The sequence below is a fragment of the Rhinopithecus roxellana genome, chromosome 8 (genome assembly GCF_007565055.1).
Source record: "Rhinopithecus roxellana isolate Shanxi Qingling chromosome 8, ASM756505v1, whole genome shotgun sequence".
Lineage (NCBI taxonomy): Eukaryota > Metazoa > Chordata > Mammalia > Primates > Cercopithecidae > Rhinopithecus > Rhinopithecus roxellana.
The window spans coordinates 54224605-54242477 of NC_044556.1; the positions used below are offsets into that span (position 1 = coordinate 54224605).

The following is a 17873-nucleotide window of genomic DNA, read 5'->3' on the forward strand; positions in this document are numbered from 1 at the left end:
TCGATGTGGTTTCTGAATCTCACCATACCCATCTTTCCTAAATCTTGCTCATCTTGATCATTCAAACTCTTGATCGTTAACTAAGTGAAATATACTACATGGGTATCCTGATTTCCCAAGAAATTCCAAATATCACAGGATAGCTCTATCAAATCCCCATTTACCTTAAAATGTAGTTTGTCCTGTATTTTCATATATAATTTTTATAACAAAAACAGAACATGCAAGCTTATGAATGAGGCACCTTTAAAGGTGGATAGCACTGAGTACAGAGGGCAAAATGTGTGAGTACAGAGGGCAAAATGGGCAAAAGTGTGAGTGCCAGACAGCTCTCTAACAACACAGCAGCTGTGTGACCATGGGGAGACTGCCCAATATCACTGAAGCTTAATTTCTGTGTTAAGAATGAGAATGATAGATTCTACCATTCTACCACTCAGGGTTGTTGGGATTAACTGAAGTAATGCATGCCAAGTTCTATCTGACCATATTCCTTGAGAGTAGGACTGTGTTCTAGTAACCACCTGTACCAATGTATTGCTACTCAACTCCAAATTTACCTTTCAATACAAGCTCTGTGGTAATAGATGGAATTCCTTTAAGTACATCTCCTGTACAGCAGCATGATGGTAAGATTCCTCTGCAGAATGGAGGAGTAACACTGCAGAATGAAAGGGCTTCTCTTGGTCCGACTGCCACACACCCATCAGTGGTGTGGATATGAGGACATCCAGTGGTATGCATGCCCAGAACACATGTCCCTCAGTGAACTCAGCACCAGTCCAGCCTAGTGATCACCTCCCCACAGCCCTCCTAAAGCACACACTAGGTGTTCTGGGCCTCCTGTCCACAGTGATGCTCTAACTCTCTCTGCTAGCCTTCCCCCTGCCACCCAGGTTTGTTTTCCACAGCTATCCTGATGTAGGCATTGCACACTCTATGTCTCTCACCCACAGCCATACCCCAACTCCACCTGTGTGCCCACCCACTGGTGGCAGACCACCTGCACCCAAGACCTGGAGGATTGCTTTCTGTTCTCCCTGCAGTTGGGACCAGCTCTGACATAGGCAATCCAGTGAATTTCTCTACCATCAGTAGCTGTAATCATACCTTCTACATTAATGTCTGAAGGGCATCTTGGGAAGGGATCTACCTTCCAAGTTTGTGCTGCCTTGCGTACTCTCCTCTTTATACTTTGTAGGTACTCTTTTATTATAGTGTAATAGTTCTTCATAATAAATTTCTTCTGTTTAAATCACTGTGTGGTTTCTGTCTCTTAATTGGACCCAGGCTGATATACCAGTGTTTCCCCTAGTGCCTACTACAATGAACAACAAAGCACATTACCTCTCCACGCAACCCTTCTTCCCTTCTCTAGTTAGCCCTAAATAATTTATCTTTGACTTGCTCAAAATCAGAACAGATCAATGTAGAAAGCCAAAGTTAAAATAGACTTCTAATTCTTAATCATGTCATTATTTGGATGTTAACCAATACCATTTCTGGAGACTGGCTGGAACTTCTAATGGAGACTCTGCCTAATTTGATCATTTAAACTCATAACTGGAGAATTACTTCCATTCTGGCTCCTGAAGACTTCAGGTCAGATTAGTTTACTCCCTCTAGTTTTAAAAAGGATTTTTGTTTGTTAGTCTATTCACTCATTTCAAGGAACATAAACAGCCTAGGGACTAATTTAGTCAAACATGTTAATTCCATCAGTGTCCACCAATAAGACTAGGACAGGGGACGCTAAAGCAGGAAAACTGAAACTCAAAAGCACAGTGACTTCTATAACAGTACAAATACTCCAATACTATTTAGTTTATTTTTTTCTAGGTAGCATGCCCTTGAAGCCAGAAAGAGTAGAATAAGCAGTTAAGAAAGAAAAGGAAATCCAAAATGAATAAAAGAGAAAAAAAAAAAGTCTCTATTTTCCAGGCCTACCACTGTTCTATTCAACAGCCTTATCAGTGACTTGGATGAAACTATGAACTATGCTTTTTTCTTTTTTTTTTTTTTTGAGACAAAGTCTCACTCTGTTGCCCAGGCTGGAGTGTAGCCTCTGCCTCCCAGGTTCTCACTCTGTTGCCCAGGCTTGGCTCACTGCAGCCTCTGCCTCCCAGGTTCAAGCAATTCTCTTGACTCAGTCTCCTTAGTAGCTGGAATTAACAGGCACCCGCCACCACACTCAGCTTATTTTTGTATTATTAGTAGAGATGGGGTTTCACCACTTTGACCAGGCTGGTCTTGAACTCCTGACCTCAAGTGATCCACCTGACTTAGCTGCCCAAAGTGCTGAGATTACAGGTGTGAGCCACCACACTGACTGATGAAACTACTCTTATTAAAGCTGCCCTTAGCAAAAAACTCGGAGGGAGAGTTAGCCTATTACTAGAACCTGATGTGGTGGTTTTACACTGAGTCAACTCACCTAGGCTAGAACTATGTGTCTCAGCATTCTCTCTCCTATTTTAGGGTTGCCCATAAGAAAAATTTGTGGGAGATTTGCGAAGTGGAAGTGAAGCAGCAGCTATTATGTGCTGGAGGTCATAACTGGCTAGAGGTGGGAAACAATGGACATCAAGGTGCCAGGGAGCTGTTTTGTTTTTTTAAAGTTTGTCCTCACTTTCCCCTGTACCTAGCTTGGCATCGAGCTCTCCTTTATGAGAATCAGCCCGGCTGAACAACAGTGAACTCAGGCCCACTGTCAGAAACTCCACTGCAAACTCAAAGGTGGTAGCCACGAAGAACGAACAGCCTTCCGGAGACTTCTGCTCTGTCCACTTTGCAGTTGTAACCTAGCACATGGATGTGCCTGGCTTCCTGCACATTCTGACTCACAACCCACACCAGGGTTGGTTAGTAATTGCTCTCTGAGTCTTTCCAGACCTTGTACTTCCCAGCTCCTACTGAAATTGTATAGGTCTAAATCCTATAGCAAATTCCTTATTACAGTACACTCACAGTCATCCTGCTTCTCTGATTGAAATCCTGATTCACAAGGATTCAAAAACTGAAGAATAGCCTCAAATCAATTACATTTAATTAAACATTAATATATGTAAAGTTTTATATTTAGGCTAAAAAACAAAGAAACCTATAGAAATAAAGAATGAGTAAAACCTGAATTAAAAGCAATTACTGTTAACATCCCAAGGAGTCTGAACTACAATTCCACTATGACCTAGGATCAAACACAGTTTTCTAAACAAATAAATGACACTGGATCTAATTCATACAACATGAATGTACAACTTCATATTGTGGGGGTAAAAATATGTCTTCCACATTTTACACTGGTAAGACAGAATATCTGGGATATTCTATTAAACTCTAACATTTTAAAGAGGAAATGCTGTTTTATGAAATTAATAAGTCTAGAAAAATACAGTAAGAATGGCTTCAAGAACTTGGGTTAACTTAAAAGAGAAATAAGATCTATATATTTGTGGCTCCAGAGATAAGAGCTAGGATAAATGGAAAACAATTATATATATAAAAAATTTACTTTTGCTTAATGAAGAACACTGTAATAGTGAATCACTTCCTGTGATAAAGAGGTATACTGTAATAAAGGATAAACTGAAAAAAAAAAAAAGAGAGAAATTGGTTCAGATGTCCACTATAGTGTTGTTAACTTCTTAAGATACCATGATGTTAGAGGTGACCGAGGCTAAGAGAAGGGGGTGATGGGAAGTTACTGCTTAATGGGCATGGAGTTTCTGTTTGGAGTGATAAAAAAGTTTTGGAAACAGATAGTGGCGATGGGTGCATAGGACTATCAATGTAATTAATGCCACTGATTTGTACACTTAAAAAATGGTTAAAATGGCAAAATTTATGTTACATATATTTATTTCACCACAATTAAAAAATACATGATTCTGTTATTCTATGTGAATAATGCAAAAGATTTAAATAAAAATTTTGACTTAATAAAAAATAAAAAATTCATTCGTCTAAAGTGAACACTTCAGTAAGCCAGTGTTTCATGAAGCCATAAACAATTATATGTATTCTTCAGCAGAGCTAGTGAATCAAACCAGAGTGGTCCCTTAAGGGCAGAAAAATAACTGCACCTATGAAAAGCTCGTTTGTAAATGTTACCATATTATCATGATAATAAATATCCTTGTTCATGATAAAATGGATCACACCTATTTTAGAAAAAAGTCCTCATACACACACACACACACACAGATACAAAAATTCACATGTACACAGACCAAAACATCACGATTTAATATATTTTAAAAAGTACCCAGGACACTGAAAACACAGTGGCTAAAGTTTATTTCTTTGTTTTTAAACACAAGTTGCTAAATTTTGATAGACTAGAAAGATACCCACAAGACTATCAACAATCAGAGAGCCTACTGTGTGAGTTTTGAGGCCAAATAAAAATTCATTTAACATTTAAAATGTATTTGGTTTTCCCCGTCCCCCCTAATATTTCTTCTTAAAAGTGAATGGATGGGAAAAGACATATTATACTAACACTAATTGAATAAAAACTTCTTTTTTAAAAAAGAAAAAAAGACTATTACTACCTGATTTCAAGAATTATTAAACTATGGTAATCAAGACAGCGTGGTACTAGTGTCAAGACAGACAATTAGACAAATAGAACAGAATAAAGAGTCCAGAAATAAACTTCACAGATATGGATAACTGATGTTTAGTAAAGGCACTATAGTGAAGAAAGAACAGTCTTTTCAACAAATAGGGCTAGAACAACTGGACATCCATTTGCAGAGAGGGAGGTAAAGAGAGAGGAACAGGGAGAAGGAAGAAGAGAAGGAAGAGGGGGAGGAGGAGAAGGAGAACTTTAATCCATTCCTCATACCATATAAAAAATTGAATCAAATTGGATCATACACATAAACATAAAACCTAAATTTAAACTTCATGCTTTAGAAGAGAACAGAAAAATCTTTATGACCTTGAGTTACATACAGATTTCTTAGCTATGACACCAAAAGCACAATCAATAAAATTTTAAAAATTGACAAACCAGACTCCATCAGAATTTAAAACTTTTCCTCTTTAAAAGACACTACTAAAAAAAAAAAAAAAAAAAAAAAAAAGACAAGCCAGACTTGGAGGAAATGTTTGTAAACCATATATTTGATAAAAAGTATTATATCCATAATTTATAAAGAACTTTCAGGATTATGAAAACAAAATGGGCTAAAGATTTGAACAGATGCTTAAAAAATATATATACAAATGCCATGTAAGATCAAGAGAAGGCTGATTGCAGTGGCTCATGTCTATAATTCCAGGACTATGGGAGGTTGAGGTGGAAGGTTCACTTGAGCTCAACAGTTCAAGACCAGCCTGGGCAACATAGTGAGACCCTGTCTCTACAAAAAATTTAAAAATTAGCTGGGTGTGATGGTACACATCTGTAGTCCCAGCTACTCAGAAGGCTGAGGTGAGGGAATTGCTTGAGCCCAGAAGGTTGAGGCTGCAGTGAGCTGTGATTACATCACTGGTACTCTAGCTTGGGTGACAGAGTAAGACCCTGTCTCAAAACAAACAAAAAGATGGTATTTAATATTAGTCATTAGGAAAATGTAAATTAAAACCACAATGAGATATTAATAAACACATATTGGAAGGGCTAAAATTAAAAGGACTGACAATTCTGGATGTTGGCAGATACGGAGGAATTGGGACTCTTGTACATCACCGGTGGTATCCCTTTAGAAAGCAATCTGGCAATTTCTTTAAAAGTTAAATGTATACCTACCATATGACACAGCCATTCTGTTCCTGGGTATTTACCCAAGAAAAATAAAAGCGTATGTCCACGCAAAGACTTGAACATAATGAACAACTGTTCATTACACGAACATTCATAGATGCTTTAATAGTAATAACCCCAAACCGGAAGCCATCAAAATGTCCATGAACACATGAATGGCTAGGCAAGCTGTGATATACCTATAAAACAGATCACTGTTCCGTAATAACAAGGGATGAACTGCTGATACATGCAATGACAAAGAATGAATCTCAAAATAAATTATGCTGAGTGGAAGAAGCCAGCTCCTCCCAAAAAAGAGGATATACTGTTGATTCTATTTATACAAAATTCTAGAAAAAGCAAACTCATCAATAACAGAAAGGAGATCAGTGGTAGCTTGGGAATGTGGGGACTGAGATTGGGGATGAAATGGGAGAGAAATGAGGAGGGAAGGGTTACAAAAAAGCACAAGGAAACTTTTGAGGTGATAGATATGTTCACCATCTTGACTGAGAGTTATTCACCAAATTATTCAACTTTAAATATGTTTGATTTTTGCATGCCAATTATACCTCAATGAAGCTGTTAAAAACAAGCAAAGTCAGCAGCTTACTTGGGATACGTGAAAACTTTGGGGAAAGTCCTTTCTTTCAACCAGCAAAAGGCAGAACTCAGACTCATGATCAGCATCCATAAGGAGGTCACTTTTTTCCATATATGGTGCCAGCATTAAAAAAATAAAGTCAAGAAACTCTTCCTTTTACAAAATGCATATCAGAGAGGCCTGTCCATTCACATTCTTCAAGGCAGCTTCTGATGTAATCTGTTTCTTAAAGCCTTTTCTCATCACTCAAGTAGAAGGTAATTGTTCCCTTCGGTGAATCACCATAACACTTAATTTTCAGATATTAATTCAATGCCTTAATCCATTCACCCATTGCACATATATTAAGTGTTTCATTTGGGCCAGACACAGGTGTGGCGCTAGATATACAAAAGTGAGCAGAAGGGCATAGATTTTTCCCTCAAGAACCTAACAGGCTAGTGGCAAAAAACTGACATCTGTTTTTTAAGAAAGTAACAGAAACACTCTAACAACTATTTCAAAAAACATTAAACAGTACTACAGGAACACAGAGGGAGAAATTCATTTTGTCAGACATACTATCTTATACCTCAGTGACTTGTCCATTTCCCACTAGTCTAAAACTCCCTGAGAACAAGGGACTGCAACTCATTTAGTTTAGTAATCTATGAAATTACCTAGCACAGTACCTGGCATGAGTATTTCACACCTGCACATTGTTTGGAGGAATGGACATTCCATTTCACAAGCATCTGCTCTTTAAAAGGCAGGGCCACCAGGCTGCCAACTTCATACGTTGAGTTCCAACACTTATCCACTTTGTCAACAAAAGCATGGCAATAATATGAAAGCAGACAAAATCAAAACCTAAATCTAGGTCCCCAAATTCCTAAAGAAATGGCCATTCTCCCAATAAGGAAAACAGGAAGGAGGTGGGGCTTGGTCTGCAGAGATCCGGGACACAAGAATGACACCCATGACTCGAGCTCCTGCCATGGTTCCTGGGAGAGCCTGGCTTTCTATATGTTCTTGCTATACGATATTCTTCTGCCCAGGACAATACACATGGCTGGCAGACATCTAATCTCTAGAGGAATCACACCAGTCTCCTTGTAAAAGCAATTTCTGGGTGTGTCTCAGTTCGGTCTACTATAATAAAATACCAGAAACTGGCTGGCTTATAAATAACAGTTTATTTTTCACAGTCCTGGAGGCTGGGGAGTTTAAGATTAAGGTGCTGGCAGACTTGGCATCTAGTGAGGGCCCGCCTTCTAGCTGTGTCTTCCCATAGGGGAAGGACATCACCATGGGGTTAGCTAGTTTTCTGGGGCCTCTTTTTATAATGTAAGGTCACTAATCCCAAACATAAGGGCCCCACCTTCATGACTTAATCACCTCCAAAGGTCTGAACTCCTAATTCCATCTATCTTGGGGGTTAGGATTTCAACATACAAATTTTGGGGATACAAAAGCATTCAGACCTGGAGATACATTTGTGACTTTCAATTTCCTGCATGATCACAAAGCTCTTATTACTATGCTCAATTTCTGAAGGGGCAGAGAGGTGGAAGAGATAACTGTGGGAAATTGTTAGCATAGGGCGATGGAATAACCCAGTTTTCTTATTTCGATCAATATATATGCAATTTTAGAATTTCAGTTAGGACAACACTAGCACAAATTTAAAATGTCTCCAATTACAACCGAGAGGTTTAAATTAAACATCAAGCAGAAATACTCCATAGCTTCCTTAATGCAATCAAGCATGACCAGAATGATAAGGCAGATTTACTTCTTGTACTCACATCTAATGGAAGCAACAGGTCTCAGGAGGGAAAAGCACAGAAGTTTATTTAAATTTGCCTGGATCCACCAGCCTGACAGGGTTGGCTGTAGGAGAGGGCAGGGGGACTCTGGGGCTCAGTGATATCTTACCTGTAGATGGGGTCCTGCATCACCAGCATCTTGCTCTCATCCCATGTCCATTCCTTTTTCTGCAATAAAAGAAGCTGTAAATGAATAAGTTAGGCTTGTCCTCAGTTACAGAACCAGGGCACACACTGAGCTATCCATACTTATGCAAACACATGCATTTTGCTCCTGACCTGACTTTTTCCCTCTAAGAGGCCTGGAGTTGATTGCTCCAAAAGGATGAGTAGAAAATGTCAAGTGTTTAGTCTGATCAGTTTCCTCCAAGCACTTTAGGAGAATGTCTCTCCAGAGCTCAGAGGGTAGGCAGAAGCCAAGAAGGCCTCAAGGAATACAGAGGGTGAAGTGGTGGTGTAGTGTGGAGCTCTAGATAAGCCAGGTAGGTTAATTGGTACATTTGCAGAGTGACCGCCAAGAGGCTATTCATTCTGGCTGTAAACCTAACTTACGGTGAACACAAAAGAGACCCTCTAGGCTGGGGATGAGGAGTTGGAGGAAAGTTGCAGTGCTTGCTGAGGTGAGAAGCACCCCATTGTCGGGGGACATTAGGGTCAGTGGCCAACGACACCCCCACAGGTCCAACCTCCAGGTGCAGAGACAGAGAATCCTGCTCTACCTTCATCGGCCTTTGTCAGAGAGACTTTGCCGTCCAGGGAAATTAGGAAAGAACACATTCGTTTATGAAAGAAGGACTCAAGAAGGGTGAAAGGGCAAAGGGTATACAGTGGATTAATTGAATGCTTTTAGCTATATGGATTTCTCAGAGATAATGCACAGGGTGGCCACTCTCTAAACATACTGGGCTTTGGAGGTTGTTAGGCCCCCACCTGGGACTAGTGGAGATCATGTCCAGGCTCTTACAGTGACATTAGGAAGAAGTATTGTCAGCAGCTTTACCCAAACACCATAAGTGCACGCGTGCGTGCGCACACACACACACACATTTAATTCCTGCTTTTGATTTTGATTCAATACCAATACAATCCATAGAGGTGGATTTTAGACTGGTTTAAAAACATCCAATATCAAACACTGTTTTACAGACAACAAAACTTCAATTATAGCCAAAAACTAAATATTTTTTTAAAAAGATACCTTCCTATAATTGCTACTGACTACCCTATAAAATTTTAATATATGAACTACCTATTTGGAGCAACACAGGAGACTAATCTCTTTTCTAAGCAAGAACCCCTTCAAATACATAAACACGGCAAGTCCAGAACATCTTTATACTAAATAATCCCAGGTTTTGTAAACATCCCTCACTAGACAAGTTTTCCAGACTACCTGCTACCATAGTGAATTTTCTTTGTATGTATTCTACTTAACAGTGATCCCCCCAAAACCTGGTAAAATGAACTGGATCCCTGATCAGCATGGTATAGAGACACAGCCTTTTAATGTTCCAGCCATGACACTCCTCCTAACCCAGCAGATTGGTTTATAGCACTTTTTTTAATGACCTCATAATGAGCACACATTAGGCTGGTTTCCAACTGATGCACTGAAATTTTTCAGAGTTAAAGCCCAAATACCTGCATGCATATTGTAAACATCCAATATCATTGTTCTCCATAGTAATCCTTCAAACAGCAAAATATAATAATAAGCTTAAAAGATGGTTTGATCTCAGGGCAAAATCTTTACAACATAAATATTAAATTAAGTCACATCTCTAGCCATGACCACATATTCTACCTGCACTTTTAATTCAATGCAGTTAGCAATGTGTATGAAGCTGTGGAGTCCATCTATTGAGTCTATTTTAGCTATTGTATTTTTCAGTTCTAATATCTCTATTTAGTTGTTTCTTTTTCTTTGCTGAGACACTACTTTTTCATTTTTTAAAAAAGTTTTTATAGCTGCTCATGGAAGCATTTTTGTGCTCAAAATCTTTGTCAGATAATTCTAACATCTCTGTTATCTTGGTGTTAGCACCAATTGATTGTCTTTTCTTCATAGAAATTGAGATTTTCCTCATTCCTGGTAAAGTGAGTGATTTTCAATTGAAGCCTAGACATTTTGAGTATTGTAAGACTCTAGATGTTATTTAAACTTTCTGTATGCACTGTCTTACTGTGATACTAAACAGGGGAAGGAGTAGGATGCCACCTTATTACCCCCAGAAGGGAGTTAAGGCTGGGTCCCCACTCAGCCTCTGCTGATACACAGGGGAAGCAAGCTCCTCATTACTGCTGGGTGTGGGCTGGAGTTTTAGGTCCCCACTGGGCTTCCAATTAGGGGTAGGGGTGCCTTGGAGTTCCCACATGGCATCCACTGACAACATACACAGTCAGTGGCTTCATGACTGCAGGTCAGTGGTAGAAGTGTAGCTTCTCCACAGACACCACACGGGAAACGGGAGCGAGAAGGGTGGTGCGGGACACTCGTTACCAGCTGGCAGGGAAGAAGGGCATGGCCCCCTTCTCAGCCTTTGGTGGCACCACTGGAGGGGGTGTTGGGGCACCTCATTACAGCCCAACAAGGGTGGACAAGCCTGGGCTCCGGCTTAGTCACAGGGGCCTGGGTGGCGGTTAGGCTGGTCTTCCGTGGATTGTTTGGCTGAAAGAGAGTGGTTATTGTGGATACTCTTCTGCCTTGTTGTGCTGCCCCTTTTCTCCTCTTTGGCTGGAGAGAGCAGGCTTTTGTTGGGGCTTTTATGCCTGTTCCTACTGGCATGTGTGAGTTGCCAGCTTCTTTAGCTCTGCATCTGGGATGTATGAGGTGAAAGAAACCCAGGGAATTCACAACTATACAGTTTGTGGGTCCCTAGGTTCCTAGCCAGGCTGCCCTCTCTCCACCTCTCAGAACCTTTGGATGCTGATTTTATATATAACGTCTAGGGTTTTCAGCTGTACTTAGCAGGAGGAATAGTGTAAAGTGCATCTACTTGGTCTTCCCAGAAGTAAAAGTCTGGTTCCTATATCTATCATGTTTTTTTTGTTTGTTTTGTTTTTTGTGTGTGTGTGTGTGTGTTTTTTTTTTTTTAAACTACAGTTGCCTTGGCTCCACCTCTTGAAAGACGTGAATACAGTGGGTCAGAGGTAAGGCCCGATAATCTGTAGCTTTAACAAACATTTCAAGTGGTGCTGATGTGACCCTAGGGTTGAGAGCCACTGCTACACACCAAAGAAAGACTGGACTGAAATCCTCAGCAACAGTAATGCAAATACTGTTGGAGCTTGTTTTATCACACACTCCTCTGGAGTCTCAGGCCTGGCACAAGGAGCTCCCCTGACATTTCAGAGAGTCAACTGACCACAGTCCCACTGTCTCAGGCCAGGGCCCACCTCAGTGTACTCAGGAAGTGGCTGCTGTGGCTTAAACACTTGGTGGGGCGTCAGCAGACGTACTTTGCTCCTGAGAGAACGTATCTTTACTTCTCTCATGCTCTCGTCATCAGGGCAGTCTGCTCCCAACAGTCCTTGCAGCTCTGGTGTGATTTTTTTTTTTTTTTTGCATTTCAAATTTCTTTTTTTTTTTTTTTTAATTTTTTCTTTTTTTATTATACTTTAAGTTCTAGGGTACATGTGCATAACATGCAGGTTTGTTACATATGTATACTTGTGCCATGTTGGTGTGCTGCACCCATCAACTCGTCAGCACCCCTCAATTCATCATTTATATCAGGTATAACTCCCAATGCAATCCCTACCCCCTCCCCCCTCCCCATGATAGGCCCCGGTGTGTGATGTCCCCTTCCCGAGTCCAAGTGATCTCATTGTTCAGTTCCCACCTATGAGTGAGAACATGCGGTGTTTGGTTTTCTCTTCTTGTGATAGTTTGCTAAGAATGATGGTTTCCAGCTGCATCCATGTCCCTACAAAGGATGCAAACTCATCCTTTTTTATGGCTGCATAGTATTCCATGGTGTATGTGTGCCACATTTTCTTCATCCAGTCTGTCACAGATGGACATTTGGGTTGATTCCAAGTCTTTGCTATTGTGAATAGTGCCGCAATAAACATACGTGTGCATGTGTCTTTATAGCAGCATGATTTATAATCCTTTGGGTATATACCTAGTAGTGGGATGGCTGGGTCATATGGTACATCTAGTTACAAAGAACTCAAACAAATATACAAGAAAAAAACAACCCCATCAAAAAGTGGGCAAAGGATATGAACAGACATTTCTCAAAAGAAGACATTCATACAGCCAATAGACACATGAAAAAATGCTCATCATCACTGGCCATCAGAGAAATGCAAATCAAAACCACAATGAGATACCATCTCACACCAGTTCGAATGGCAATCATTAAAAAGTCAGGAAACAACAGGTGTTGGAGAGGATGTGGAGAAATAGGAACACTTTTACACTGTTGGTGGGATTGTAAACTAGTTCAACCATTATGGAAAACAGTCTGGTGTGATTTTCAATGTGACCGAGCCAATGACCCAATACACCAAAGAGGCTGTGAACTCCAACCAGCCACATGCCCTGTCCCCTTCTGAGGAATGCAAATACTGTTGGAGCTTGTTTTATCACACACTCCTCTGGAGTCTCAGGCCTGGCACAAGGAGCTCCCCTGACATTTCAGAGAGTCAACTGACCACAGTCCCACTGTCTCAGGCCAGGGCCCACCTCAGTGTCTGAGGTGGTCTGAATGAGGGTAGTTTGGTTTATGCTGCACACGTCTGAGGAAGCCAACTGTGCTAACCTGGCCATGACTGTCTAGGGTTGGGATCCCCACCTGACTGACCATGGGGAGCCAGCAAGGGGCTGGCATTAAACCACTCAATCATCGAGCTCTACAGTAAAAAGACCCAACTCCACCCAATCGATTCCTCTCTCTGGGGAATATCAAATCCTAAGTGGAGTCTAGGCTGAGCCCCATAACGGTGAACAGTTTTTGTGACCGGTGACTCTATTTCCACTCACACTGGCGGCAACACTGAGGGAGAGGATGCGTCGGGCGCCAGCTCATGTTTCCTCCAAGCCTTGCAATGCGCCTCCATTATCAAAGCTAACCCGGGCAAGCCTCTTCTCGGCAATTCTATAGAACGTAACTAAGACATTCATTAAAAGGAAAGAATAATGAGGCAAAATAATACAGAACAACTATTTTCTTTCTCTGGCAGATGTGAATAGGAGGACAGAGAAGCCAGGTTCCCAGGGCCCCTTGGGTTAATTTAATAAGAATGAACATTGGCATGGTCTACAAAAGCCAAAACATACTTTACTTTTAAAAGAGGTCCCAGCACCCATATAGAATGTCCTGAAGAAGGGGAAAACCAAAAAGATCTTTTCACCAACCTACTTATTTTCATTTTCTGAAGATCTCATTAAAATCTAGTCCTGTCACTTTACAGACCTTCATCTTTGGATGAAAAATATTAAATCTATGAGGAGATCAGGAAATTATCAAGATAACTCAATGCATTTGGGGAGTAGCAGGGACTCACCAGTGTTTTGGTTATTCAAGAAACTAATGCAAATACTGTTGGAGCTTTGTTTGTTTTTGAGACGGAGTCTCGCTCTGTGGCCAGGCTGGAGTGCAGTGGCATAATCTTGGCTCACTGCAACCTCTGCCTCCCGGGTTCAAGCGATTCTCCTGCCTCCGTCTCCCAAGTAGCTGGGACTACAGGCACGCATCACCATGCCCAGCTAATTTTTGTATATTTAGTAGAGATGGGGTTTCACCATGTTGGTCAGGCTGGTCTTGAACTCCTAAGCTCAGGTGATCCGCCTGCTTCGGCCTCCCAAAGTGCTGGTATTACAGGCATGAGCCACCGCACCCGGCCACTGTTGGAGCTTTTTAACCCAGTCTCCTCAAGACCTGCATGATTGTCTAAGAACTTTAGAACTAAAGGGTCTCCACCCCTCCCCCACTGTACCTCTTTCAAATAATACCCTGAGGAGTGTAGTCACTCAAGCAAGGTGTCACCCCTTGTTAGTAGCCCAGCCGAGAGTAAAAACAAATTCTCCTGATGTTTGGACTAGTGCTGACTCCACTACTCTGGCACAATTCATAGGCAATGCAATATAATGAATGGCTTAACTTAGAGGGAGGCCCCGCTTCACATATCTCACGTGACTTTACGATTGTCACCAATATCTTAATTCAAGAACAATTTGATTCTTCCTTTCTCTTGGTCTGAAATTGTGTCTCTTATTGCCTCTATTTTGCAAGTATTTCAAAGAAAAAAACAAAACAACACAAACAAACCAGCCCCTCCTCACTTCTCTATATGGAAATACTCTTCTAAGGAAAAACAATTAGAAAAAAAAAAATCTGAAATGAGAAGAAAAACAGGAAGAAAAACGAATTTCCCAGACCTATGGGATCATAAATCAAAGCTGGTTTCAAAAATAGATAGGACAGAGATGCATTACTGAACAATAACTGCAGCCAAACTCAGTTTAACTGTCTTTGAAGTCTTTTTTTTTTTTTTCCTTTTTTTTTTTTTTTTTTTAAAATGCTTGAAAATAAAGACTTGGAGTCTTGGTAGCTATGTGAGGGAAATTTTCAGTTTTGCTACTGTGGTCCGGGATCAGCTGTGGTCTCCATGATATGCCAGGAAATGAGGACATTTTCAGTTCAGATGGCAATGGAAGGAAAGAGGAGGAGAAAGAGAGGAGGAAAGGAGGGGATACACACCTCTAAAGCTGTCAGCACCTCTCTGAGCGCCTTCTGGGGAAAGGGGGACCTTCACAGGCTTATTTACTGCAAACAGCCCAAGGGAGCCGCAGGACTGGGCACCAACAGGGCTGGTCTTCAGCCTCCTTCCACCACGAGTGCAGGCTCAGGCAGGGCTCCCACCGGAGCAGGAGTACTAACAGCAGCAGCAGCAGCAGCAGTGATGAGGCCAATATGCTAAGTGCTCAAGGAGACAAAGATTGGCCTCTTCACTCACTCCAGAAATAAAGTAAATGGAGATAAAATTATGAGTGGGGAGGGAGTGCCTGGTGGAGCAGATTAATTAGTCCTAGGGGCAACTGCCTGGCATTCTGCCACGCCCCAACTCTGTATGTGGATATGTGTAACTCCTTTCTCTTATTCCTGTGCCCTCCATACCTGCCAAGGACATTCATGGTACTGCTGAGCCTTTTAGGAGATCTCTAAACTAGAGTTTATTAACCTGTCTCTCTTTCTGTGCCATCTCCTCCCTTCCCCTCTTCTCTTTGTTTATGAATTCCTTACTACAGGGTATTTTTAAAAGTCAGTGAGATAGAGGGAGCAGCTTAACTTGAAGGAAGGCTCAACTTCATATCTTGGTTAGTAAACATTTTCTGGAGTGACAAAGGAAGGTGTGATCATAGAGTGTACACCACAGACCTCCAGTCACAGGGAGGTGCACCTAAGGGCCCCAGCTGCTGTACTCTGAAGTTCATTATCATGTTGGTTCAGGAGCTATGCTTTCCACAGACTGATCCAGCCAGTGACTGAGAATGGAGGGATAGTAAGGCAGGCCTGTCCCTGGGAGATGTGGGGATCCGGACAGGCAACTTTGGCTTCTGGACACCCTGAAACCTTGCCAAGCCTTTCTCAGACCACACTGCAGTCTAAGAGCCTTTTGCTAACCTACCTTCCTTCCTCCCTCCCTCCCTCCCTCCCTCCCTCCCTCCCTCCCTCCCTCCCTCCCTCCCTCCCTTCCTTCCTTCCTTCCTTCCTTCCTTCCTTCCTTCCTTCCTTCCTTCCCTCTCTCTTGCACTCAGGGGCAGGCCTCCCTGCAGCCTGACAGCTCTCCCAGCCTTTCTCAGATGCTTCCCCATTTTCTCCCAAAGGCATTTAACAGTGTCTTGGCATCACCTTCTCAGAGGACCTAGACTAACACAGAAAGTGAGAAGGTGAGATAGCAAAGATATAGGAAAGTCATCTGTATCTGCTTCGTTTTTCATTCTCATAGTTGATATGGGGAAAAAAGTCCTTTCCTCCATTTAGGGAAAGAACTTCTACATAACGCTTTCAGATTACTAAAATTAGTCTCCACCTTAAAGGTGACCACTGAGGCTCAGAGAAGTTGACTTATTTCCCTCCAAGGCCACCCAGTCCAGTGATAAATAAAATCCAACTCTTCTACCTGCAGTCTGCAGGTAGTCTGCAACTCCAAATGATGAAATCAGTCTTTCACTGTCCACTACCAGGAAGTTCTTTGCTTTCCACAGAGGAAAGGGATAAAGGGCTTGCTCTGTATGCTTTTGTAAGACCACTGAATGGGGTAAGCGCAACTTTGATATAGGACCTTCTCTTTCCTTTATCTGCTGAGTGCACATGTCAAGTCCTCCATGAAAATTCACAGCCACTTTGCCATTCTAAAAGCTCCTGGCAAGGAATGTTATATGGGAACTGGTTTAGAGGTAGGTCTTCCTGGAACCGTGCCAAGAAGATAAAACAGAGTCAGGAATAATTATCACAGTGGTCCTTTCTCCTTTTGACATGCAGAAATGGATATGGCATCTCTGAAGCCCTTCCTCAGGAATGCTAAAGTAGAGGAGAAATTTGTACTGACATTCATTTCCTATCCCTACTAGAAATTATCAGTAGGCATATCACAAAGCCTGCAAGCTTCACAATTATTCATGCAGCATTATTCAAGCACCTAATAGCAGTGGTGACTTAAAAAAAAATTGCAAAGGCCATATAAATGCAGTTTGACAACTTCTCCATGCTTCTAGATAGAATGGGATTACACTGAAAATAAAGCTATCTCTCTCCTTCAGGATATAGGATATAGGAACGTGCATTTCAAAATTGAAGCAGTAATAAATCCTCCCACGATGTGCACAATTCCTAATAGGCCTGTTTTTAAAGTAGCAGAAAATAAAGATGGCCAAGAAATACAATATGGTGGAAAGAAGACTGGATGAAGTTTAGGGCCTAGATTCACACCCTGGATGTCAGTAACTACCTGGGTGTCCTTAGGGACAGTCACTGGACTTCTTTTATCCTCTGTTGCTACATCTAATCAATTAGAGGATCAGGTTAAATCATTTTTTAAGTCTCCTTTACTCCTCTTTGGCTAAATTCTGGTTCTACAATTCTGAGTGCCTCCTTTTCTTAATTTGATCTGACTTCTGTGTTTCCATAGTAACCAGCACTACTGTTTGGGCAGGAACATAGTTTCCCTGTGATGTAATGCACCCATGACAGAGTATAGGTTAGGAGTTAAAGACTCTGGCTTAATTAATTAGGCATTTCCTATAGAGTGGTTATTATCCAAAAGGGTCCAAAAAGATCAGACACATACACAGCAACAGAGCAGTGGAAAGAACCTGCTTGGAATTTAAGTAAGACAAGGTTCGAACCTTGACTTCACCACTGATAGGATCTGAGATTCAGGCAAGTTGCTCAATCTGCTTTTGAACAATCATAAGAATGGTATCTACCTAACAGGACAGTTGTAGGATTTGTTAAGTGTAAACATGCATCAAACAAGGCCTGGGCAATAGCAGGTACTCAATATCAGTGTTAGCTATTACTATTAGCTGTTCTCATTATCACCTTAGTGTGTAATTACTTACATCGGTTTGCTCCCTCTGGTCTACTTTTCCAAACAGATGAAATCAGATTTGAGGGAAGACATGGTCCCTGCCCCCTAAAGCTAACAACCTATGGGGGAAAGAGATAAATAACTGCAACGCAATTTTATAAAA

The 17873-nt window shown here is 41.3% G+C and overlaps 1 protein-coding gene across 4 annotated transcripts in view; it reads right to left on the minus strand.

Annotated features, from left to right (window-relative positions):
* C8H1orf226 (chromosome 8 C1orf226 homolog) overlaps positions 1–17873 on the minus strand; it is a 344250-nt gene that overhangs the window by 77899 nt on the left and 248478 nt on the right. For 2 of the 4 annotated variants that reach the window (XM_030936746.1, XM_030936748.1), the window contains exon 4: positions 8277–8350. The exons of 1 other annotated variant lie outside the window; for it this stretch is intronic. In XM_030936746.1, coding sequence (XP_030792606.1) covers positions 8277–8350 — 74 coding nt within the window. The remainder of the gene's footprint in view (positions 1–8276; positions 8351–17873) is intronic. One more of the 4 variants, XM_030936747.1, reaches the window with a different exon arrangement.